The sequence below is a fragment of the Chenopodium quinoa genome, unplaced genomic scaffold (assembly GCF_001683475.1).
Source record: "Chenopodium quinoa cultivar QQ74 unplaced genomic scaffold, ASM168347v1, whole genome shotgun sequence".
NCBI lineage: Eukaryota > Viridiplantae > Streptophyta > Magnoliopsida > Caryophyllales > Amaranthaceae > Chenopodium > Chenopodium quinoa.
Window position 1 is genome coordinate 326,351 of NW_018743791.1, and position 23,650 is coordinate 350,000.

General features: G+C 35.6%; 2 protein-coding genes across 5 annotated transcripts; both read left to right on the forward strand.

The window, feature by feature from the left end:
* Nucleotides 1-647: 647 nt before the first annotated feature.
* LOC110685092 (anti-sigma-I factor RsgI6-like) lies at nt 648-4,437 on the forward strand. Its single transcript, XM_021861557.1, has 7 exons — nt 648-708; nt 2,011-2,057; nt 2,341-2,563; nt 2,714-2,880; nt 2,967-3,065; nt 3,157-3,939; nt 4,057-4,437. The coding sequence occupies exons 1-7, from the start codon at nt 648-650 to the stop codon at nt 4,435-4,437; spliced, it is 1,761 nt and encodes a 586-aa protein (XP_021717249.1).
* Nucleotides 4,438-6,449: 2,012 nt separating this feature from the next.
* LOC110684986 (myosin-9-like) lies at nt 6,450-16,249 on the forward strand. Of its 4 annotated transcripts, none has more exons than XR_002503898.1 (19): nt 6,450-6,809; nt 6,981-7,003; nt 7,104-7,166; nt 8,573-8,666; nt 8,806-8,914; nt 8,988-9,026; nt 9,702-9,785; nt 9,872-9,933; nt 11,097-11,199; nt 11,313-11,495; nt 12,850-12,909; nt 13,176-13,232; nt 13,319-13,492; nt 13,721-13,798; nt 13,889-13,999; nt 14,525-14,595; nt 15,201-15,410; nt 15,518-15,618; nt 15,777-15,916. XR_002503898.1 is itself a non-coding variant. In XM_021861440.1 (19 exons), exons 2-19 carry the CDS (start codon nt 6,982-6,984, stop codon nt 16,086-16,088), a joined length of 1,926 nt encoding a protein of 641 aa, XP_021717132.1. In that variant the 5' UTR covers nt 6,451-6,809; nt 6,981; the 3' UTR covers nt 16,089-16,249. The 4 variants fall into 4 exon arrangements, 3 of the variants coding, with proteins under 3 accessions (XP_021717134.1, XP_021717132.1, XP_021717133.1); XM_021861440.1 differs by having other exon boundaries at nt 6,451-6,809; nt 15,525-15,618; nt 15,777-16,249; XM_021861442.1 differs by lacking the exon at nt 13,319-13,492 and having other exon boundaries at nt 15,525-15,618; nt 15,777-16,249.
* Nucleotides 16,250-23,650: the final 7,401 nt, after the last annotated feature.

A 23,650-nucleotide genomic window follows, 5' to 3' on the forward strand; every position in this document is an offset into this window, starting at 1 on the left:
CATGAACATGATTAGAATATCAAACACAAAATGATTTTCGAACACAAAATCAAACAATTACACACAACAAGATATTTGAAGATGGTTTGGAGAAAAATATACGGACTATAATAATTGATAAATTATTGTGAAAATCACTTGCAAAGATAGATTAGCTCAAGAGAGACACACCAGGCAGTGAACCAAAAACAGAATGTAATCACCTCTTTATGATATCTAGCTAATTATGGTCTGTATTGGTGATTTATTTCCTCTAATTGGAGATTTGTCCAATATCAATTCATTCCATTTAGACATTGGGATTATTGTTAAATCAACCATATCTTTTGTTTATCCTCCGAATATATATAATACAGTATCAAAGCCTTTTTTTTTTACTCGGTGCTTCTTCATATACTTTTAGTCTAATACTAATTAGTGTATAACTCCAAATTATTCATATACTCTATCAATATTAAATTGGTTATTCTGTTCTATTCATATTATTTGGTAAAGTCATCATATACAAGTATATATCTCCCGAGTTCTTACATTATTTTCGTTAACGTCTTTTTTTTTTTTTTTTTTTTTTTTTTTTTTTTTTTTTTTTTTTTTTTATCTATGAATATTGTCTCAAAATTGTGCAGGTTTATTTGCAGATACCTAAAATGAAGGTTGAACGAGGAAGCAATGTGGTATTGTTTCTAGCATCTTTGTTTATATTTGGAGGTACGTTCTCTCGATTTCAATGTCCAAGCACTAGGTTTTCCACTTGGGTGCACGTACAGTGCACCCGAGCATCTATACAAAAACTTTCACAAAAAATTTTTGTAGTATAGGTATTTAATGCTTGAGAAGGTTAAATCTTAGCCTTATCACCATATTCATGATTTCATGAGCGGACTTACACTACGTAATTACGTATAAAAAAAAAAGTTATTTATGCGATTCCCTTTCATTGTCAATGTATAATAATAATTTATGTTGGATATTTTGTTTGTATGTTATGACAACTAATAAAAAGAACGAAGTATCTAGAGCTAAATGAGTATTTGACTTAGTGCATATGATTATCCTACGTGGAGAATGAATTATGTTCGTAATAACTATTTTTTTTTTCGTGACATTGGTCTTTTATTTTATGCTCCTTATTCTTCACCTTAAATAAAATAATCATATTTTTGCAATCCAGATTTATATAAGTTCAAACAATAATGAAAAAAAAATGATATAAAAATATATAAATGGGCAATGTTTATCCTTAAAAACATACAGCAAGTATACATACACTATATTACTCCCCAAAATTAAAGCAAAAATAGATAAATGAAGTTCTAATATTGGGCATGTAGATGGGGATTAGGTAGCACCTAATTAAGTATTCTAAATGTGGGTTAATTAGTAGCATCTATATGCTTAAATTCTTAGGCTTAAAACACCTCTATATGGCTCTATTATGACAGTTAACCAGTCGGACCACATTTTAACCACACTGCAGAAACTAGAAATTTTTTTGGTACTCTTCTTAATGTTACCAATGTACCAAGTATTTAATATCAACTGTGAGCAATTGACCTGGTAACTAACCCAAATCTTTAAATTAAACATAGATTTAGAGTATTACATTAAGGACATTATACCTACTTGTGGATTGGTATATTGTTATTTTCTTTCATACATATACTATTTTTGCTCTATTTTAGATGATTTGTTTGACATTTTATACCATACATACATAATCAAGTTGATTTATTCTAGTCTTAAGAAAAATATGGTCATGAGTGTATAATTTTAAAATAATTTCTATAAATTTTACTTATTAATTATGAAATTAATTGTTTATGTAATGCATGGACAAGTATACTAGTGAAATAAGTTATTTAAGGAGAAACAAGTAAGTGAAGTATACATAAACAAATCCCGTTTGATCTTATGCAGACTACTAAGCTACCATTGCATAAAATTTGTCTAAACTATACTTGTATCTGAAATGGAATGAAAAATCGACAATAACCTCTCATACATTTGCAGGAATTTTGGTAGATGCAGTGTTATACGATCACACTGCAATCACTGATGTAAGCACTTTTGTACTTTTTATCTTGTATGTCCTTTCTTCTATAGTTCTATCACAAGCAACGCTAGCTAGGATATAGTTATAATGAAGTTGGACGTTCGTTCTCTTTATAATTGATTGCATGCTAGAAGATGATTAGTGCTTTGTGTACGTAGTACTCCGTATTTTATTAGGTGCAATGAATGAATTTATTTAAACAACATGAACCAATGAAAAACTATGAATTATGTATATGTATATATTTTTAATCAATCTAATAAATTTTGTTTGATTATTTCGTTCAGTGCTTGGCAGAGCCCCTAAAGCCTCAGTATAATGGAGGAATAGTTGTGAACCCCGATATAAATGATGGATTAAATGGTTGGACAACTCATGGAGGGGTGAAAATTGAGCCTAAAGTGTCAGTACAAGGAAACAACTTCATTGTGGCTCATAGTAGGAGACACCGCTATGCCAGTGTATCCCAGAAGTTCGTCTTAGACAAAGAGAAACTTTACACATTTTCTGGTTCGTCTCTTGTCAAATTCTATCCATCCACAAATCTATGATATATACGTGAATGTTAATTAGTTTAGTTGATACATGGATCGGAATATTTTATTTCCAACTAGTTAATTGTCTGATATGTTTCCTATTGTTATTTCTTTTTCCATAAAGTTTGGATACAAGTAAGTGGGAGGAAAAATACACCAGTCAGTGCAATTTTTAAGACTAATGAAGGGTTCAAGGCAGCTGGTTCAGTCATTGCTCAAGTAGGATGTTGGTCCATGCTTAAGGGTGGCATCACAGTCGAGTCTTCAGGCCCAGCTGAATTTTATTTCCAGGTAACATACATCCTTTTTCTATATTTACTGTATTTGGCAGGAAAAGTTGTCAAGTTGATGATAAAACTTTTTATTCCTCGTGTTAGAGCAATGATACATCGGTTGATATATGGGTTGATAGCATTTCACTACAACCTTTCACCAAGGAGGAATGGAGATCTCATCAAGATCAAAGCATTGAGAAGGTACTAATAATTTAACCTTAAGTGACTCGATCAGAACTAGTCCTCCATATATAAATACTCATAATGAAAGCAAATTAATTTTGTTTGATAGGTTCGAAAGGCCAATGTGAGAGTCCAAGTTGTAAACTCCAAAGGAAAGGCGGTACCCTATGCAAACATCTCAATCAAGCAAAACAAACCAAGCTTTCCTTTTGGAGCCTCTATCAACCATAACATTGTCGATAACACAGCCTACCAAAATTGGTTTACCTCCAGGTTCACAGTGACCACATTTGAGAACGAGATGAAGTGGTATTCCACAGAAAGCACTCAAGGCAAGGAAGACTACTCTCAAGCCGATTCCATGCTTGACTTGATTAGCCAGCACGGCATATCTGTTCGTGGCCACAACATCTTCTGGGATGATCCTCATTTTCAAATGGGATGGGAAAACAATCTCTCCCCGAGTGACCTCCAAGCAGCCACCGATAAGAGACTCAACTCAATAGTTTCGAGGTATGCAGGGAAGGTGATAGCATGGGATGTTAACAATGAAAACTTACATTTTAACTATTTCGAGAACAAGCTTGGGGCAAATATTAGTAATGTATTCTTCCAGAAAACGCGTCAACTAGATGGAAAAGCAACGTTGTTTATGAATGACTATAACACAATAGAGGATGAGGGCGACGCAGCCTCTTCCCCATCAAAGTATCTCGAGAAGATTGGGGAAATATCTAACTTCCTTGGGGGTAACGCTAACCTTGGTATTGGCCTTGAGGGTCATTTCGGTGTCCCAAATCTTCCTTACGTCAGATCCACTCTTGACACTCTTGCTGCTTCTAACTTCCCTATTTGGATCACTGAGCTTGATGTTAAAAGGGGACCTAACCAGGTAATTTTTATGCATCCATCGCCTAATAATACTATAATAACCAACAATTTCATCGTGTTTTAATTTTATATTTAAAAGTCTACTGTCTAAATTAGTAGTCGTTGACTTGTTGCGTAGGTATCAGACTTTGAACAAGTAATAAGGGAAGTGCATTCCCATAAAGGAGTACAAGGCATTGTGATTTGGGGACCATGGTCACCCCAAGGCCAACAATGTTACAATTTGTGTTTGGTAGACCCTAACTTCACTAATTTACCAGCAGGGGATGTTGTAGACAAGGTGTTGAAAGAATGGGGCTACCGCGACAAAGCCTTCGTTGCAACCACAGGTGCCGATGGTTTCTTCAACGCTTCACTCTTACATGGTGATTATCAAGTCAAGCTCTTAGGACAACTACACACATTGGATGAACAATCTTCTCCATTAACTTCTCTAAATTTCAAAGTGGGTCCTCACTCATCAAGTCGGACTTTTATTATAGCTCAAGATTCTTTCTAAGAGTACGTAGATAATTAATAAAATTATTGCTTAATATTCTTTTAGAAGTAATAATTAACTATTAGAAATTATTATGATTTTTTATCTTTTTGTACACCTATTAATAAACTACAAAGTAAGTTTGGGACATTAGCCTTGATAAATCGTAAGCAGTATAATTACTATTATTTCCATGTCACACACAAAAATAATAGTAATTGTGGTACATCAAATGAGTAGAACATAAGTATACAAAGCTAATCTATACTAATATATTAAAAGATGTTTCTAACAACGTCCACGTGTTACGTAAGCTCCCCTCACTACGCCACGTCATCCATTCAAGTACTCGTAACGCCACATGGCTCTTTCTTCCATTGATTTTCATCACATGTCATGCACTCATAATAATTATTAAAAAAAAAATCTCCACAAGATTTGAACTTGCAACTTGTAATTCAAGAACTAAATGTCTTACCACCAAGTTATGTGATTCTTTATGTTATCTTTTGAATACAAAATATTAATATGTAGCAAATCATATAATTAATATATAAAGCTAAACTTTTAGACAGGTCACGAGGTGTAGCGACAATTGGCGTTTCAACTTTTTGCCAAGTGTCGCGACATGTTGGATAGATTTAAATAGACCCCATGAGATAAAAAAGTTATATTTCAAATGTACAAATTCAATTATAATTTTATTAAAAAAATTATTAGATTATAATTCTCAAAAATTATCAAATAATTTTTTTTAGGAAATTTTAGATTTTAACACCTCACAAAAACGCAAAAATTGATTTTAACACCCCCATAAAAAAAAAGGATTTTAACACCAGATAAATTTCTAAAAATTTGATATTACCACCACTTAACTGATTCTGTTTAGGAATCCGTTAAGTGGGTCCATAAGCAACGTGTCGTGTTATTATTGGCCAAAAAAATAAAAAATAAAATAAAATAAAATAAAATAAAAAGAATAAAAACCTAAAACTACCCAGCCACCACCACAGCAGCACCCCCGCGCCACCGCCGTCTTCCCCCCAACTCACCACATCCCTCCACGAAACCACCACCCGTGTCGCACCACCACCCCCAACCCACACCTGAACCCTCCCCCTCCCTTTCCCGCAACCGTATCGCCCCCAAAAACCACCAAACCCAAAACCCTTGTTCCCCAAAACGGCCACGAATCTGGCCAAAAATGGCCAGTTTTAGGGATTAGTGGCCTTAACCGGCCGATTTCGGCCTTTTAAGGCCGGATTCGTGGCCGTTTAGGGGGGACGAGGGTTTTGGGTTTGGTGGTTTTTGGGGGTGTTATGGTTGCGGGAAAGGGAGGGGGAGTGTTCAGGTGGGTTAGGGGTGGTGGTGCGACACGGGTGGTGGTTTCGAGGAGGGCTGTGGTGAGTTGGGGGGAAGCCGGCGGTGGCGCAGGGGTGATGCTATGGTGGTGGCTGGGTAGTTTTAGGTTTTTATTTTTTTTTCTTTTTTTTTAATCTCTTTTTTTTTTGAACAAATAAAATGCTGACACGTGTTAATGTGGGCCACTTAACGGAATTTTTGGATGGAAACCGTTAAGTGGTGGTAATACCAATTTTTTGGAAATTTATCTGGTGTTAAAATCAATTTTTTTTATGGGGGTGTTAAAATCAATTTTCGTGTTTTTGTGAGGTGTTAAAATCTAAAATAACCTTTTTTTTATATCATAATATTTTTTGGACGAAGGAAGTAGTTCAAAGCGTAGAACATACATTTGCCTTATAATCGGTTAAAATAATATATTTCACAATCTGGCAAATCGTATAATTATAAAGATTAAAAATTTATCTTAAAATTCAATAAACAATGCAGGCATCGCACGGGGCACAAAACTAGTGAAATTTGAATAACCTATTTAATTACAAGAAAATAAAATCATAAATTACAATGTATACCTGGGCATCACCCGGACCTAAAAACTAGTTGAATAATAATAATACTCCGTACTACGTATATGTGTTGACTCGTCACTTCCCGTAGTTTGTGAATATTGAGATTACAATTTAAAGAAGCAAGCACGAAGATCCGGACAAAATCGTAAACTTTACAGGCTTGACAACTTCTTCCCTTCTCCAAACAATGGAAGCTGCACGTTAAATCGTGCACAAGTCGAACCCACTCAATCCCTCTTCTTCCACAATTCTCTTTTCAATTTAACTTTTCATTTTTCATTTTTTTTTTCTCTTCGACAAACTATCATCATCTTCGTCGTCTTCCTTCCATCAACAACTACTGGATTAATCCACACAGAAAGAGAAATTGATTGGTTTAAGCAAACTGCCCACTTCTAATTGCCAATTACACGTTGTTCCTTTCCGAATTCTGCTACCTAGGGTTTCTTTCGTCGTTTTCAGGTTGGTTTTCTCTTAATTTTCCCATTTTAAAATTTTGATATGTGATGTTGATGATAACCCAAATCCATTTAAATTAATTTTTGATTAATTTTTTTTTTCTAAGTGATGTTTTAATTAATAATCGATGATGATATTCGCATTTGGAATTTAATTTTTTTTTTTTTATGTTAGCATGGAAGTTACATTGATTTTAGGTATGTCATTTCTGTATGATTATCTTGTTGTAATGTAAATTATGGTATGCAATAGATTGTTGATTACGGCCTGGTAAAAGATTAATTTGTGTAATTTCAGGTATGGATGAAAGTTCGAGTGACAAGGAGTCGTTAAATGCTCGAATTCAGCAGCTGGAACATGGTATGTTGCTCATACTATGCTAGAAGATATACATACTAGATGTAATTGAATTTTGATGAATATGATGTCTGAAAACTCGGTGCTACTACGCTTGCTTGTTTTTTTTGTTTGTTTGTTTGGAATTGTGAGATTGAAGTGGAACTAATGGAATGAATTACCTCGTGTGAAACTTGTTTGAAGGTTTCTTTCTATAACTGTAATTGGAGGGCCTTAGTAAGCTTGTTTTCTCAAATTTCATCATTTCAAATTTAGCATATGTTTCGCTCGTGATGCTTGTGAAGGATGAGGACAGGAAAACATATTCAGAATCTAGGTGAAGTTCCATTTAGAAGCTAATTCATAGTGGGAGGAGTGATTAAATAGGCTTATAAGTTGATTGGTTCCTCTCGTTTTCTTCTATTTGGGCCGAAACATTTTAGTGGACAATTATGCTTCTCGTCTGCTCCATCATTAGAGGCTCATAATCTAAGATTAGCAAACCTACCTTTGGTACCCTGTTGGATTTCAAATATACCTAGCTGTCTTAGCCTGTCCATGGAGTAGAAGAGTCACATTACCCGCAAAGCCCTAGTGAAATTCCATATCAAAATCATGGGAATGGGAAGAGGATCACCTACCTAAGCTTGTGAGAAGTTACTATTTCTCCTTTCTCTAAAGTGAGACTAACCGACTAAGCACCTAAATGGACTTTCAATATGTATTAATCTCGAAATTTGAATTTCAAACTATTGTTTCCTATTTTCCATTTGTTAGTTTCATGATCATACTATCGTCTAGATCTTCAGTGTTCACCTTGCCAACCTTGGTCTATACCTGTCTCAACTGCCATTTTCTCGGTGGTATCATTGCCAGAGCTCACTAAAACTTGCAGTGTTCCTTGATGTAGGCTTTCTGCTCATTTCCAAAAGCACGGACCTCTCCCATCATAAAAACCCCTGTTCCTGTAAGATGATATTGTAGCTAGTTTCGCTTTTACAAGTTTTCTTCTGTTTGGAAGGTTGTCAAACACTATAGGTGGTGGTTGCAGCACCATTCATGTTAGCTACCTTTTTACTCTACTCCTTCCATATTGAGGCTAAGAAGGGTGATGTACAACAAATAACAAGACAATGGATAAGTTGGGATGGAATTTCTATTCATATTGTTATTGAACAAAGCTGAATGGACTATGGTTTTGTGTGGGACCTTCGGGCTATTATTTTAGGGGTTGGGGAGGGGAGAGGTGGACTTGGGAGTGTTCATGTATGAGCTATTTAGGAGCCAGACAGCTGCGTTTTGCTTAAGGGTTGGCGCACCCCCCCCCCCCCTAATTTTTTTTTTGCTTGTACTACAATGTTCATTTATTGTCATTGTATGGATATCCCTGGGAAGTGAGTGTCATGACACTTGTTTATTTTTATTGGTAGAGAAAGATGAGCTGCAGAAAGACATTGAGCAATTGTGCATGCAGCAAGCAGGTCCCAGTTATATTGCTTTTGCCACTCAGATGTATTGTCGAAGGTGAACATCACATATGAATTAATGAAGCTACTGGGTGATTTTATCTTTTTTAATATCAATAATGTGTTGTATGCTGAATGTGAGGTTTGAAGTTTAAACTGAGAAATATTACAACACTGCATGTTTATTGGTCTATTAGAACTGCTGGCTTGGAACAGGAAGTTGAGAATCTAAAGAAGAAGCTGACTAATAGTGTCAAAGAGAATTCAAATATCAAGGAAGAGCTTTCTGAGGCTCAGAGAATTAAAGTAAGTTTTACTACATTTACAATCAACTATTTAATGTTATCGATGTCTGATGGGCTCTCTTTTCTTTTTCCAGACATATATAGATCAACTCCACAAATTGGAGGTTGCAAAGGTCAGTTACTTTCTCTCTCCTGTACATTGGTGTGTAAGACTTATTTGGCTTAGTTACTAGCTCACTACTATGTTGGGTGAACCGTGAACTTAGACACACCTACAAAATTACCTGCATTGATGAACTGAAGTTTCTGCTTCTGCTAGAGACTTATGTTATATGTTCTTCCCTTGATTCAATTTTTGTTAAAAGATTGTGCTGCATCTTGTTTTCTGTTGCAGCAGCTAAGTATTTCTTGTTGTGGAAACCTGCCAATAAAACTGACTTATTTTATTGAACAAAGGGGCAAAGACTACGAGACTAGGAGTGTTCTTTTGTTTATTGGACTCAGAATCATTGTTTTGCACTTAAATACCAAATTGGCTACCGCTAGACAATGCATAGAGCATACAAGTTGTTTTGAAGGCAAAATTGACCTCAAAAAAAAAAAAAAAAAAAAAAAAAGGCAAAACTGGCATTTTTTTTTTTTTTTTTTTAATTTCGTGTACTAAGTATTTAATATATGTATGGGAGGACAGTCAGTATGGAGATTGGTGAAAACTGAAGATTATAACTTCATTTGTTTATTTGATGCTTGAGTCTGAATGAAGAAGGGAAGGTGTATTAATTTTTAATGTGAAATTGGACATTAAACACAACATTTGATTCTGTTTATCTGCTTTCACCATTTTGTAGAACACTGAATTAGCTAAGCAGCTTGAATACATGCGTGGAATGCTTACGAATGCCTTCACTGACCGTGATCATGCAATACTGGAGGTCATTATCTATCTCTTTCTTGTTTGGATGCTTTGCTATTATTATGTTTAGCTGTAATTGTATTTATGTTGGCTCACTGTTTGCAGGCTGAAAAAGCTAAAGAAAATGAAGATATGATGTTTCAGAAAATGAATGATGCCGAGAAAAGGTGCATTTCAGTTCATAATGTTTCCCCTTGTGATTCATAAGTGTTTCAAGTTTTGGTATATGCGCATTTGTATTTGTAATTTACTTGCAAGTTGCCTGTGAAGGGAGCCCCTCTGGCTCCTTATCTAATAACACCATACTGACCCCTTCTGTTGGTGACCATGTACCTTAAAACCTCTTTAATTGGCTAACAACCCCTCGATGTCCTTGAAATATAAGTTTATATTACCCATAAAAAGAGAAGGGGGGGGGGGGAAGGTGTATAATAATAATACATTATAAGATCTGGCTTACACTATAATGCCGTGACTATATAAAATGCAATGAACCGAAGGCCACCCATCATACGGACTTACAGCAGGAGACAACACCAACAGAAAACAGCAACAGCAGGACTTGGGCTTGGCACAAACACACCACAGCAGCATTTCAGTGCTGAAGGGGAAAAGTGAAAGAGGACCGTTACTTTATCTGCCCTTTTGGAGGCTTATGGAAGAGGACAAAAATAGTTGTTGTAGTAATTAAGGCTTGGCCACTAGTAAGTAGTATAAATAGCAAAGAATAGAGAGAGTGAAGGCATTCAGAAAAATTGTATTGAAACCTTGGAGATTGATGGCCTAAAGTCATTACATTTGTTACTCTCAACCTTTTGGTTATTTATCTATCAAATCCTTTAGTCTTCTTCCTTATTGAGTTGTTATTTTTACTTGAAAGTGCACGCGTCCGTTGCATAAAAGCAATGTGATATATGTTTCATAAACCACATATTCAATCAGTTAACTCAATATAACTATTTACACACAGTTAACTGGTTGGATATGTGGTTTGCGGATGTCATGTAAGCATATACATCATTTTAATGTAGATGAAACACTTCTAAATTTACACTTTTCACACTCTGTGTAATCGATGTTTGTTGTTATTTTATGAGGAAAATCATAGTCATGTGGGATCTTGTTAATTTTGTCTTGATTAATATTTTTTTAATGTCTCATCTAACAAAAAACAGAGGAAGTAGAATATTTGTCCCCTTTATTCTAGTAGTGTTTTATTGGAGTTTGTTGGTGGTATTTGAAATTGCCTTTTGGTTTCTTTGAAGCAAGTGATTGGCAGTTGATTTAGATGTGCTTAGTTGATGTACGTTTTAATAAATCCTTGAAGCAGGCTACAAGAAGTTACTGTAAATTTTTCTGATACACAAGAGCAACTATTGAGTATGAAGATTAAGCTTGCAAAACAAGATCAGGAGATGGAAATTTTTAGAGAGGCATATACTCTGTCCTCCTTTAATAATGAGCCTGATCCAGTTATCCAAATCATGGTTTAATTTGAGTTTGTCCAGCTGGTTCTATATAACATTTGCAATGCCTTTTCTTGCAGATCATTAATAAGTTCTACAAGATCAGACAGCAAGCTTGTAGAGGTAACGGGGATGACGATAATGGGTGTGATGATCAATGTGATGATGTTTGTTGGGATGACAAGTGTGCATGCTTGTATAACGATTCCTCAGAATCATGGAGCTTCAATGTTTATAAGGAAGCTTCCTTTGCTACTTATGTGGTGAGTTAATGTTTTTCTTTTACATTGTTCTATTTGTTTTACAATTAACTCCTTCCAGGGTTCTATTGAATGGAAGCTTGTAGCTCAATTTGGTGTGAATGTGGCAATATGTGTCTTTTTTATTCCGTAGGAAAGAGGAGATTAAAAGAAATATTTTTCTTTCTGTGCAAATGGTGTACATGACCCTTTAGATGACACGACATGTGTATACTAATAAGCTTAAACAGAGGGAGTGTAGATCTATAGAAGGCCTTGGGAGCAATGCTCTGGTGTAAAATTAAGATGAGGCTTTTTGTAGACTAAATTAATTTATCCATATCCTGAACCTGAAGTCTTCTGAAATTTAACTTTATCTGATATGCCATATCCTTATGTGTAAACAAATTTTATGCCTATGCTGTGAGTTGCTGATTTAGAACTAATTCTATGTATTCAAAGCTTCAGGATAAGTGAATATGGCCCATTTTTCTACATTTGACTGCTGTGCATTTTTGTAAACCCAGGGTCCTATGAGATAATTGTTTATATTTTACCCTGGAAGTATGGAAGAGAAGAAAGAGTGTACCATGATTTCTATGATTATGAGATTTATGACTCATGTGATAGTTCATAGTTGTAATGCGAGAAACTTTTGGATTAGATGTAGTTCTGGTATTAGGCTTGAGAGGATTGGAGAGGTGCTAAAGCTGTTGGAGTAAGCATCTTTAGAAACAGATTACTCTTCCCTGTTCTTGTTTCTTTAATAAATAAATAAATCTTATTGAAATGAGGATAATGACAAAGCTGTAGAAGTAAGCACCTATAATGAGACGGTGAGAGATTACATTGTATCACTTGAGCTAATCGTGGAAAAGGCCCCACTTTGTAGCAGGGAAGATTTATTTGTTCTTCAGTTTTAAAAAAGAAAAATATTCTAAAGACCTTACTTTTGTAGAAGTTCTCTGCAGTACCACATCCTCAAGCTGTCTATTTAAAAGGAATGAAAACTTAAAGTGCTGAAAGGGATTTGTATTGATGACACATTTTCAATCAAGTATTGATGAAATATTTTCTTTGAATTTGGAAGAATAGACACATTGTTGACTTTTGAAAAGAAAGGAAAAAAAATACTTATTTCCTTTTAAGGTAGTGTGAACAGGGCATATTTGGCTAGGAAGCATGTTAAGTGTGAGAAAAGTCACTGAATCTATTTTGTTGTTGCATTTAAAGAATAACCTTTGATCTCTACTTAGGTACATTGAGTAGTGAATACAATATAATCTGGATTGTATATTAATTCTAATGAATTCCTGGGCTTTTATGTGCATTTATATTTACATTACATGCCCATATTTATTAGTTCTTTCTCAGACAGGCTGCTTTGCAAGAAGAGGTGGAGACCTTAAGAAGTGATCTTCAAAACAAAATGCAAATGGTGAGATGGAAATTCTTTTTCAAATTTGAACTTTATTAGTCCAATTATTGTCTAGGGGGATGGTGTCCTAGTCTTTTTGTTTCAGTAACTCTTTGTTTAAATTGAAAACAACATTTGTACCACTATTGGATTAAATTACTACATAAAATAAGTCATGGAACTTCCAAATGTAAATGAATGAGTTCTTCTATGGATGAACTCAGTGTACATTTCCTGTTTATCTTCCTGCTATGAATTTATACCTCCCTTCATGGTATGGCTTGCAGGGGTGGGAAATTGAAAAGCACTTGAAGAGTAAGATTACTGAATTGGAGCATAAAAGGGTAAGGTTCTTTTTCCATTTTCGAAGTTTGAATATCAACTCTCTAATTGTTGCATTATTTATAAGGTAAATATGTTCTCAAACCAGATTCTGTCAGACAGACTTATTGTTGAAGGAATATCATCAATTCGTGAATATAATTCTCAACAAAAGACCTACATCATGAAACTTCTTGATGACGAAAAATCTTATATAAAATCAGTTGTCAGCAGCATTCAGGAAAAGATTAAGGAGTTTCCTAAACACACCCATTCTGCTGAGGTCTGTTGGCTCATCTTTGTGCATAAATTTTTCTAAGGAAATGGTTTGGGTTTTATTACACTACTCTCCCTAGTGACTAGCTGACTGTAGTCACTATACTGACAGGAATTGTGTTGGACAGTGACTAGTTGCAATAAAAGTAGCTAATGAGCTTACATATGAACTGATAACTGTAGTTTGAATAGATATAAAAGCCTGTGTGATTTTTTGTGGGGCATTCCTCTGCAGGTAACTGATTCTTCTGCACTGAATGTTTCTCGGATGGTCGATTCTTCAGAAGCTCTGTCACAGGCGTTGCAAGAAAAAGTACTGATTATATGCTTGTCACTTGTCCTTTTTTTTTTTTTTTTTTTTGGTTCATGATGGCATTTTAATTGACATGGTCTTTATTTTCAGGTTTCGACTTTATTACTTCTATCACAGCAAGAAGAAAGACATCTTTTTGAGAAAAATGTCCAAGGTGCACTGCAAGAAACTATGGATGAGCTTCAAAGGACTCTACAACTAGTAATTACTCTTCCCCTCCTTGAAATCTATTGAGTATTGACTGTAGAGTATGAAAGGCAAAAAATGTTGAATGAGGAAAGGGAAAACTCTAGTCTATAGTCAGATGTAAGGAACTAAATTAGATCGAACAGTTAACACTGGATTTCCCTTATTAAAAAAACAAACGGTTCTTGTAATGAACGTGCTTGTGAGAGAGAGAGAGAGAGAGTATTAGTTTTGCAAATGTAGATTTGAGGAAGAGACGTCTTTTTTTTTAGGTGAGGAGAGAGAGAGTTATTTGGATATGAAAGCAGTGGATATCTTCTCATTTAACTACAAGACTTCCAGTTTGGAAGGTTTAGAATATGGGGGTTATATCTATATTTACTGGAAAGCTGATAATATCAATTATACTATACATTGGGAAATCATTCTGATTGTCACAGTCACACACTATAGTTACTCAAAGTTAAGCATCTCTTTCTTGAGCTAAATTTTCGTACTGGTTGATATTTAGTGCTTTCATTGCTAATATCATGTTTTCAGGCTACTCAAGAGAAGGTGAGAGCCCTCTTGGAACTGGCAGAGGTGAAAAAGGAATATCAACTGTTACTAGAGTATGTGCTCCTCATATCTGCCACTACAGTCCCAATCCCACGTCCCCAAATAAAAGACCTTATTAATATGCTTTCTTTCTTGCTCGATCAAAATAGCTAACTCTGAATAGGTTTTCTTACCTGTTGCAACACCCCCCCCCCTCCTGCCCTCTCTCCAACTCCCAAAAAAAAAAAAAAAAAAAAAGAGAGAGGGGAAGAAGAAATGAGGTTGGGAACATCATCTTGGCAAAGTAGAATGCTTGATATAGGTTTTGTTTGATGAGTGTAACCATGATACAGCAGTTGTGCATACTGCCTATAATGGGAGTATATATAATCTCATATTCTGACCTCATACGCATACATTTCATGCCTAATGCTGTTATCTGCTTCTTTGTGTGGTTGGGGTTTTTTTTTTTTTTTTTTTTTTTTTTTGGGGGGGGGGGGGGGAGGGTGGGTTAAGACTAATTTTAGTAAAACTAGAAACTTGATGCCTTTAATGGAATGTACCTTCTTCCTTAAATGCTACATCTTCCACTCTCCTCTGCGTTTCTTTCCTCTTGGATTTTATATTGCTGGCCAAAAATCTAGCATCTTGTTAAGTGTCTATGATTGGAACTTTGCAGGAAAACTACTGAAGAAGGAAACCTTACTAAACCTGGTGATGGAAAAATAATTGCTCATGGAAGAGATGGGAGACTTAAAAATTTATTCTACAGAACTTCTTTGAAACGCTGGCTTGGTACAGAAGAAAATTCTCCTGTTGTGACTCGCCCTAACTTGGAACCTGAAGCATCTTTAAACAGAAGCTCTTATCACAACATGAATGATGCAAGGTCTATGACTAATAATTTTTACAAAGTTTGTGTTAGCAGAATCATGGTTCGATTGAATTCATTAGATTCTTGATGCTCTAGTTATTTAGTCGGATCTGTTAATTTAGCATGCAGGTTGCGGATTGAGATTGCAACCCTTAAGGAAAGCATGCAAAACTTGGAGCGATTGACATTTGATATTCGTAAACTTCGAGTCTCTCTCATACAGGTGATTCTTTCAACAGATTTTTACTCTCTAGTTATATTATTTTTGCAACCATGCTTCTTGTAGTGTGTACAAGTACCAGTTCACTTATCAAGTATCAACTCATTATATTTACAAAGTGATAAAAACTTGGTTTTTATATTTTCCAATTGTATTTCTAGGCCAAACATGCACGTTCATCTAAGAGTGCTACTTCTAGCACAACAGAAATCTTGGATGAAATTATTAGGGAAGCTGAAATGGTAAAGCTTGCGCTTAGCGCTGCCTTGCCTCTTAGCTGGTCTGGGGAGGGAGATGTAGCATCATCTAGTGATTTAAATGTCGATGAGAATTCAAATTATGGCAACCCCAACGCGGAGAAAATGGATTCAGTTTCTGCAGCAGGCATTGAAATGGTAGAGCTTCTTATTTTAGCAGCTCAGATGATGAAAAAGAGGGAGAAAAAGGTCAGAAGGGAGCACAAATTGCAATAATTAAAAAAGGCATCATGTCCAAGAAGTCAGACTAATTCAAGTAATCAATTTATCATGCTGATGATGTTGATCAATTTTTTAATAGCGAAGTTTGTCCAATTTGTGCAATAATAGGTTTTTTTGTGTAAATTTATCAGCTAGCTTATGAGTGTAATTTGACCCCCTCCCCTCTCATATTCTCCCCCCACTTATGCTAACTAAACCCCCCTTATAGTAAATAAACACCCCCCTCATGTTATTCAAACCTCCCTTATGCTAATCATACCCCCCTCTCATGTTATTCAAACCCCGTTATGCTAATTAAACCTCCCCTCTCATGTTACTCCCCCCTCCCACCCTTATACCCTGGACCCTAAAACCCTAAACCAAACCATTGCAATGTCGAGATTTTGATTTGATGCCTCCATTTTGAGGGTAAAATGATTTCGATTTAAGACATCTGTATTTTGTGAAAGAATCACCCGAAAATCTTTTACAAATTTAAAGTTATAGTGTTGCAAATGAACTTGGGATTTTGCAAAATTAGAATTTCGTTCCAAGATATCAGGCTTAGTGACAAAGCAAATTTTTTTTTTCCTAATTCATTAAAGGATTAGAGGTTTATAAAGCTAAAACCAACAAATTGTAAGTTTGATAAAAGTTTTGGGGCTTCTAAATATTGATCATCTAACTTTGCACGGTTTATTTAGTGTGTATTTAATGCTTATAAGTAGCCCTAAGGGATATATATATAACATTTTACTAAAATACACAAGTATTAAAAAAAAAATGACTTGTATTTTTCAAAAAAAAATAATAATAAAATTGAGTTGAAATTTAGAGGTTTTTAGCACGGAATACCAAAAAAATGCAATCTTGTTAAAAGTAAGGGGCTTCAATTTAATTGTCACATCCAACTTTAATAATGAAAGAAACTCCGTATCAAGCTAGTGTAGTCGAACGAGGATCAACGTTAAGTGTAACTGTGTGATTGTGTGATAACAAGAGAAATAAAAAAAAATCAAATTGATTAGCAACAAGATGACAAAAAAAAAAAAAGGATTAATATTCTTTCAATCCAACAATATAAGGTAAGCTAATCATTTCTCTTCATGATAGTCCCCTTTTATCTCAAAATTTTAGATTAATTGCTATAAGGATTTTGTCAAATAATCCAAATTATACATATTAACCAACAAACATCCATTTTTTGTTTCCTGTTTAATAATTTTAGGTGGCTCCATCAGAGATGGTGTTAGTTACGCGACCTCTTGTGATGAGGAGATCTTCTTCGTCGTCGGGATTTCAGAATGATTGGTTTGATCGTCCGAAGTAAGGGTAGTAATGTCAATAGACTTGGTGGCGGTGGTGGTGGCAGTGTCGATGACAATAGGCAATCAGGTAGCGTCTTGCCTTTCTCATCAAATGTTCGGATATCCTTGCTTTTCCCCTATACCACCGTGTACAGGCCTATGACTATGACCAAAGCTCCTATAATGCTGCACCAAAATTTTTTCTATAAGCTTTAACATTATTACTATCTTTGTGAGATAAAAATAATTTCAAAGTTGCAAATAACAATTAATAGATGTAGTATTTGAAATTACTTATAAATCACGCAAGCACATGCAATTAAAGATCCTATGATACTGCTCCATTTTCAAAATTGGTAGGATTAAAAAAAAAAGTAAATAAAAATAAAAAGTAGTTAATGTTACCAAATACCTTTTGTGCCCAGCGAGTTTTAGAAAGGAAATCTATTTGGCTTGAAGTTTTTTTTGCTCTATTATATTGTTATTGGGCAATGTTTCCATAGCAAACTAGCTCTCTCTATAGTGGGCTTTAGCTTTATTTTTAATGAGCTAAGCTAGGTTTTCAAGTAAACATTACTTAATTCTAGTTTTTTCTAAAATTTAAAAGTGATGGGTCCAAAAGTAGCTTTTATATTTGCTTTAATTTGATGAGTAAAGTAAATGAAGTCAATTAATTTGACATTACCTGACTAAATGAAGTATCTCATGCAAGATAATGGATCCTATAGCAGTGGTGATGATCATGCAAACAGGGCTGACAAAAGCAACCACTTCTCGGCAATTTTTATTTCCAAGCGAAAAAAGGTCAAAAAAATTCCAAAATTGAAAGATATTATCCACGCTTTTTGCGGAATTTACGAGGTTACGGGATCCGGTGGCGAAAATTCTTGAGCTCCTAGGGGAGACATCTTAGGATCATATAATGTCGTTTGGAACCATATATGACCATTATATGTTGTCTTAAATGTCCGTGGTAGGCTTGAATTCACGAAATCGGTGCAACTTCTGAACGGGTAAATTGACCGTTTTAAGGAAAATTGGATGGTTTCACCCACCTAATTGGACTCTAGGAAGGTATTAGGGACCATGGTATACATCTAGGAAATTCTTATTTTCGGAAGAAAAAAGGTCAAAAAATACAAAAATTGAAGGCTATATTATCCACACTTTTTGAGGAATTTCGGAGGTTATGGGACCCGGTAGCGAAAAGACTTGAAGCCCTAGGGGATACATCTCAAGTCATATAATGCCATTTGAAACCATACATGACCATTAAATGTTGTCGAACATATACGTGGTAGGTTTGTGTTCACGAAATCGGTGCATGTTTGTGAACTAGTAAATTGATCGTTTTAAGGCAAATTGGATGATTCCGCCCACATAATTTAACTTTAGAAGGGTATTTGGGACCATACTAAACATCTCATCGAATTTTATTTGTGGCCAAAAAATGGTCAAAAAATTCAAAAATTGAAGGCTATATCCACGCTTTTTGAGGAATTTCGAGAGTCTCTGGGCCTGGTGAAGAAAAGTCTTAAGGCACAAGTGGATACATCTCACGGTCATATAATGTAGTTTAGAACCATATATGACCATTATATGTCATTATAAATGTCCGTGGTAGGCTTGAGTTCACGAAATCGATAAAAGTTTTAAACGGGTAAATTGACCATTTTAAGGCAAATTGGATGGTTCCACCAACCTAATTGTACACCCGGAGGATATTAGGGACCATGGTAAACTTCTAAGAATTTTTTTATTTCCGGAAGAAAAAAGGTGAAAAATTCGAATATTGAAAGCTAATATCCACACTTTTTAAGAAATTTCGGAGGTTACAGGGCCCGGTGGCGGAAGGACTTGAAGCCCTAAGGGATACATCTCAGAGTCATATAATGCCGTTTGGAACCATACATGACCATTAAATGTTGTCGAACATGTCTGTGGTAGGTTTGGGTTCACGAAATCGGTGCATGTTGTGAACTGGTAAATTGATCATTTTAAGGCAAATTGAATGGTTCCACCCACATAATTGGACTTTAGGAGCGTATTTGGGACCATACTAAACATCTCGTGGATTTTTATTTGTGGGCGAAAAATGGTCAAAAAATTCCAAAATTGAAGGCTATTATCCAAGCTTTTTGAGGAATTTCAAGAGTCTCGGGTCCCGGTGGAGAAAAGTCTTAAGGCACTAGGGGATACATCTCAGGGTCATATAATGCAGTTTAGAACCATATATGACCATTATATGTTGTTATAAATGTCCGTGGTAGGCTTGAGTTCACGAAATCGGTAAAAGTTTTGAACGGTTAAATTGACCGTTTTAAAGCAAAATCTATGGTTCAACCAACCTAATTGTACACCCGGAGGATTATAGGGAACATGGTAAACTTCTCAGCCATTTTTGTTCGGACGAAAAAAGGTCAAAAAATTCCAAAATTGAAGGCTATTATCAACACTTTTTAAGGAATTTCGGAGGTTACGGGGCTCGATGGCGAAAAAGACTTAAAGCCCTAGCAGATACATCTTAGGGTCATATAATGACGTTATGAACCATACATGACCATTAAATGTTGTCGAACATGTCCGTGGTAAGTTTGTGTTCACGAAATCGGTGCATGTTGTGAATTGGTAAATTGATCATTTTAAGGCAAATTGAATGGTTCCGCCCACATAATTGGACTTTAGGAGCGTATTTGGGACCATACTAAATATCTCGTCGATTTTTATTTGTGGGCGAAAAATGGTCAAAAAATTAAAAAATTGAAGGCTATTATCCACGAATTTTGAGGAATTTCAGGAGTCTCGGGTCCTGGTGGAGAAAAGTCTTAAGGTAATAGGGAATACATCTCAGGGTCATAAATGCAGTTTAGAACCATATATATCCATTCTATGTTCTTATAAATGTCCGTGGTAGGCTTTAGTTCACGAAATCGGTAAAAGTTTTAAACGAGTAAATTGACCGTTTTAAGGCAAATTGGATAGTTCCACTAACCTAATTGTACTCCCGGAGGATAATAGGGACAATGGTAAACTCCTCAGCTATTTTTATTTCCGAACGAAAAAAGGTCAAAAAATTCAAAAATTGAAGGCTATTATCCACACTTTTTAAGGAATTTCGGAGGTTACGGGGCTCGGTGGCGAAAAATACTTGAAGCCCTCGTGGATACATATTAGGTTCATATAATGATGTTATGAACCATACATGACCATTAAATGTTGTCGAACATGTCCGTGGTAGGTTTGTGTTCACGAAATCGGTGCATGTTGTGAACTGGTAAATTGATCGTTTTGAGGAAAATTAGAAGGTTCCGCCCACAAAATTGGACTTTAGGAGGGTATTTGGGACCATACTTAACATCTCGTCGATTTTTATTTGTGGGAGAAAAATGGTCAAAAAATTCAAAAATTGAAGGCTATTATCCACGCTTTTTGAGAAATTTCGGGAGTCTTGGGGCCCGGTGGAGAAAAGTATTAAGGCACTAGGGGATACATTTCAGGGTCATATAATGCAGTTTAGAACCATATATGACCATTATATGTTGTTATAAATGTCTGTGGTAGTCTTGAGTTCACGAAATCGTAAAAGTTTTAAACGGGTAAATTGACCGTTTTTAGGCAAATCGCATGGTTCCACCAACCTATTTGTATTTCCGGAGGATATTAGGGACCATAATAAACTTCTCAACCATTTTAATTTCCGGACGAAAAAAGGTCACAAAATTCCAAAATTGAAGGCTATTATCCACACTTTTTGAGGAATTTCGGAGGTTACGTGGCCCGGTGGCGAAAAGACTTGAAGCCCTACGAGATACATCTCAGGGTCATATAATGCCATTTGGAACCATACATCACCATTAAATGTCGTCAAACATGTCCGTGGTAGGTTTGTATTCACGAAATCGGTGCATGTTATAAACCGGTAAATGATCGTTTCAAGGCAAATTAGTTGGTTCCACCCACATAATTGGACTTTAGGAGGGTATTTGGGACCATACTAAACATCTCGTCGATTTTTATTAAGAGGCGAAAAATGGTCAAAAAATTCAATAATTGAAGGCTATTATCCACGCTTTTTGAGGAATTTCGGGAGTCTTGGGGCCCGGTGGAGAAAAGTTTTAAGGCACTAGGGGATACATCCCAGGGTCATATAATGTAGTTTAGAACCATATATGACCATTATTATATGTTGTTATAAATGTCCGTGGTAGGCTTGAGTTCACGAAATCGGTAAAAGTTTTGAACGGTTAAATTGACCGTTTTAAGACAAATTAGATGGTTTTACCAACCTAATTTTACTCCCGGAGGATATTAGGGACCATGGTAAAATTTTAAGCCTTTTTTATTTTCGGACGAAAAAAGGTCAAAAAATTCCAAAATTGAAGGCTATTATCCACACTTTTTGAGGAATTTCGGAGGTTACGGGGCACGGTGGCGAAAAGACTTGAAGCCCTAGTGGATACATCTCAGGGTCATATAATGCAGTTTAGAACCATATATGACCATTATATGTTGTTATAAATGTTCGTGGTAGGCTTGAGTTCACGAAATCGGTAAAAGTTTAGAACGGTTAAATTGACCGTTTTAAGGCAAATTGGATGGTTTTGCCCACATAATTGGAATTTAGGAGGAATTTGGGACCATACTAAACATCTTGTCGATATTTATTTGTGGGCGAAAAAATGGTCAAAAAATTCAAAAATTGATGGCTATTATCCACGCTTTTTAAGGAATTTCGGGAGTCTCGGGTCCCGGTGGAGAAAAGTCTTAAGGCACTAGGGGATACATCTCAGGGTCATATAATGCAGTTTAGAACCATATATTACCATTATATGTTGTTATAAATGTCCGTGGTAGGCTTTGAGTTCACAAAATCGGTAAAAGTTTTGAACGGTTAAATTGACCGTTTTAAGGCAAATTAGATGGTTCCACCAACCTAATTGTACACCCGGAGGATATTAGGGACCATGGTGATCTTCTCTGCCTTTATTATTTCCGAACGAAAAAAGGTAAAGAAAATTCAAAAATTGAAGGCTATTATCCACACTTTTTGTGGAATTTCGGAGGTTACAGGGCCTGGTGGAAGAAAGACTTGAAGCCCAAGGGTATATATCTCATGGTAGTATAATGCCATTTGGAACCATACATAACCATTAAATGTTGTCGAACATGTCCGTGGTAGGTTTGTTTTCACGAAATCGGTGCATATTGTAAGTTGGTAAATTGATCGTTTTAAGGCAAATTGGATGGTTCCGCCCACATAATTGGACTTTAGGAGGGTATTTTGGACCATACTGAACATCTCGTCGATTTTTATTTGTAGGAGAAAAATAGTCAAAAAATTCAAAAATTGAAGGCTATTATCCATGATTTTTGAGGAATTTCGGGAGTCTTGGGCCCGGTGGAAAAAAGTCTTAAGGCACTAGGAGGTACATCTCAGGATCATATAATGCAGTTTAGAACCATATATGACCATTATGTTTTTATAAATGTCCGTGGTAGGCTTGAGTGCACGAAATCGGTAAAAGTTTTGAACAGTTAAATTGACTGTTTTAACGCAAATTGTATGGTTCCACTAACCTAATTGTACTCCAAGAGGATATTAGGGATAATGGTAAACTTCTTAGCCATTTTTATTTCCAGACAAAAAAAGGTCAAAAAATTCCAAAATTGAAGGCTATTATCCACTCTTTTTGAGTAATTTCGGAGGTTACAAGGACCTGGTGGCGAAAAGACTTGAAGCCCTAGCGGATATATCTCAGGGTCATATAATTCCGTTTGGAACCATACATGACAATTAAATGTTGTCGAACATGTCTGTGGTAGGTTTGTGTTCACGAAATCGGTGCATGTTGTGAACTGGTAAATTGATCGTTTTAAGGCAAATTGGATGGTTCCGCCCACATAATTGGACTTTAGGAGGGTATTTGGGACCATACTAAACATCTCGTTGATTTTTATTTGTGGGCGAAAATTGGTCAAAAAATTCAAAAATTGAAGGCACTAGGGGATACATCTTAGGGTCATATAATGCAGTTTAGAACCATATATGACCATTATATGTTGTTATAAATGTCCTAATAGGCTTGAGTTCACGAAATCGGTAAAATTTTTGAACGGGTAAATTGACCGTTTTAAGGCAAATCGAATAGTTCCACAAACCTAATTGTACTCCCGGAGGATATTAGGGTCCATAGTAAACTTCTCTCAGCCATTTTTATTTCTGGACGAAAAAAGGTCAAAAAATTCCAAAATTGAAGGCTAGTTATTGCT

Coding starts and splice junctions, on each gene's coding strand:
- LOC110685092 (XM_021861557.1), top strand. CDS start 648: ATGAAGGTTGAACGAGGAAGCAATGTGGTATTGTTTCTAGCATCTTTG. Junction 2,881..2,966: donor CAGCTGAATTTTATTTCCAG/GTAACATACATC, acceptor TCCTCGTGTTAG/AGCAATGATACATCGGTTGA. Junction 3,940..4,056: donor TTAAAAGGGGACCTAACCAG/GTAATTTTTATG, acceptor CTTGTTGCGTAG/GTATCAGACTTTGAACAAGT.
- LOC110684986 (XM_021861440.1), top strand. CDS start 6,982: ATGGAAGTTACATTGATTTTAG. Junction 7,167..8,572: donor AATTCAGCAGCTGGAACATG/GTATGTTGCTCA, acceptor TTTTATTGGTAG/AGAAAGATGAGCTGCAGAAA. Junction 14,596..15,200: donor GAATATCAACTGTTACTAGA/GTATGTGCTCCT, acceptor GGAACTTTGCAG/GAAAACTACTGAAGAAGGAA.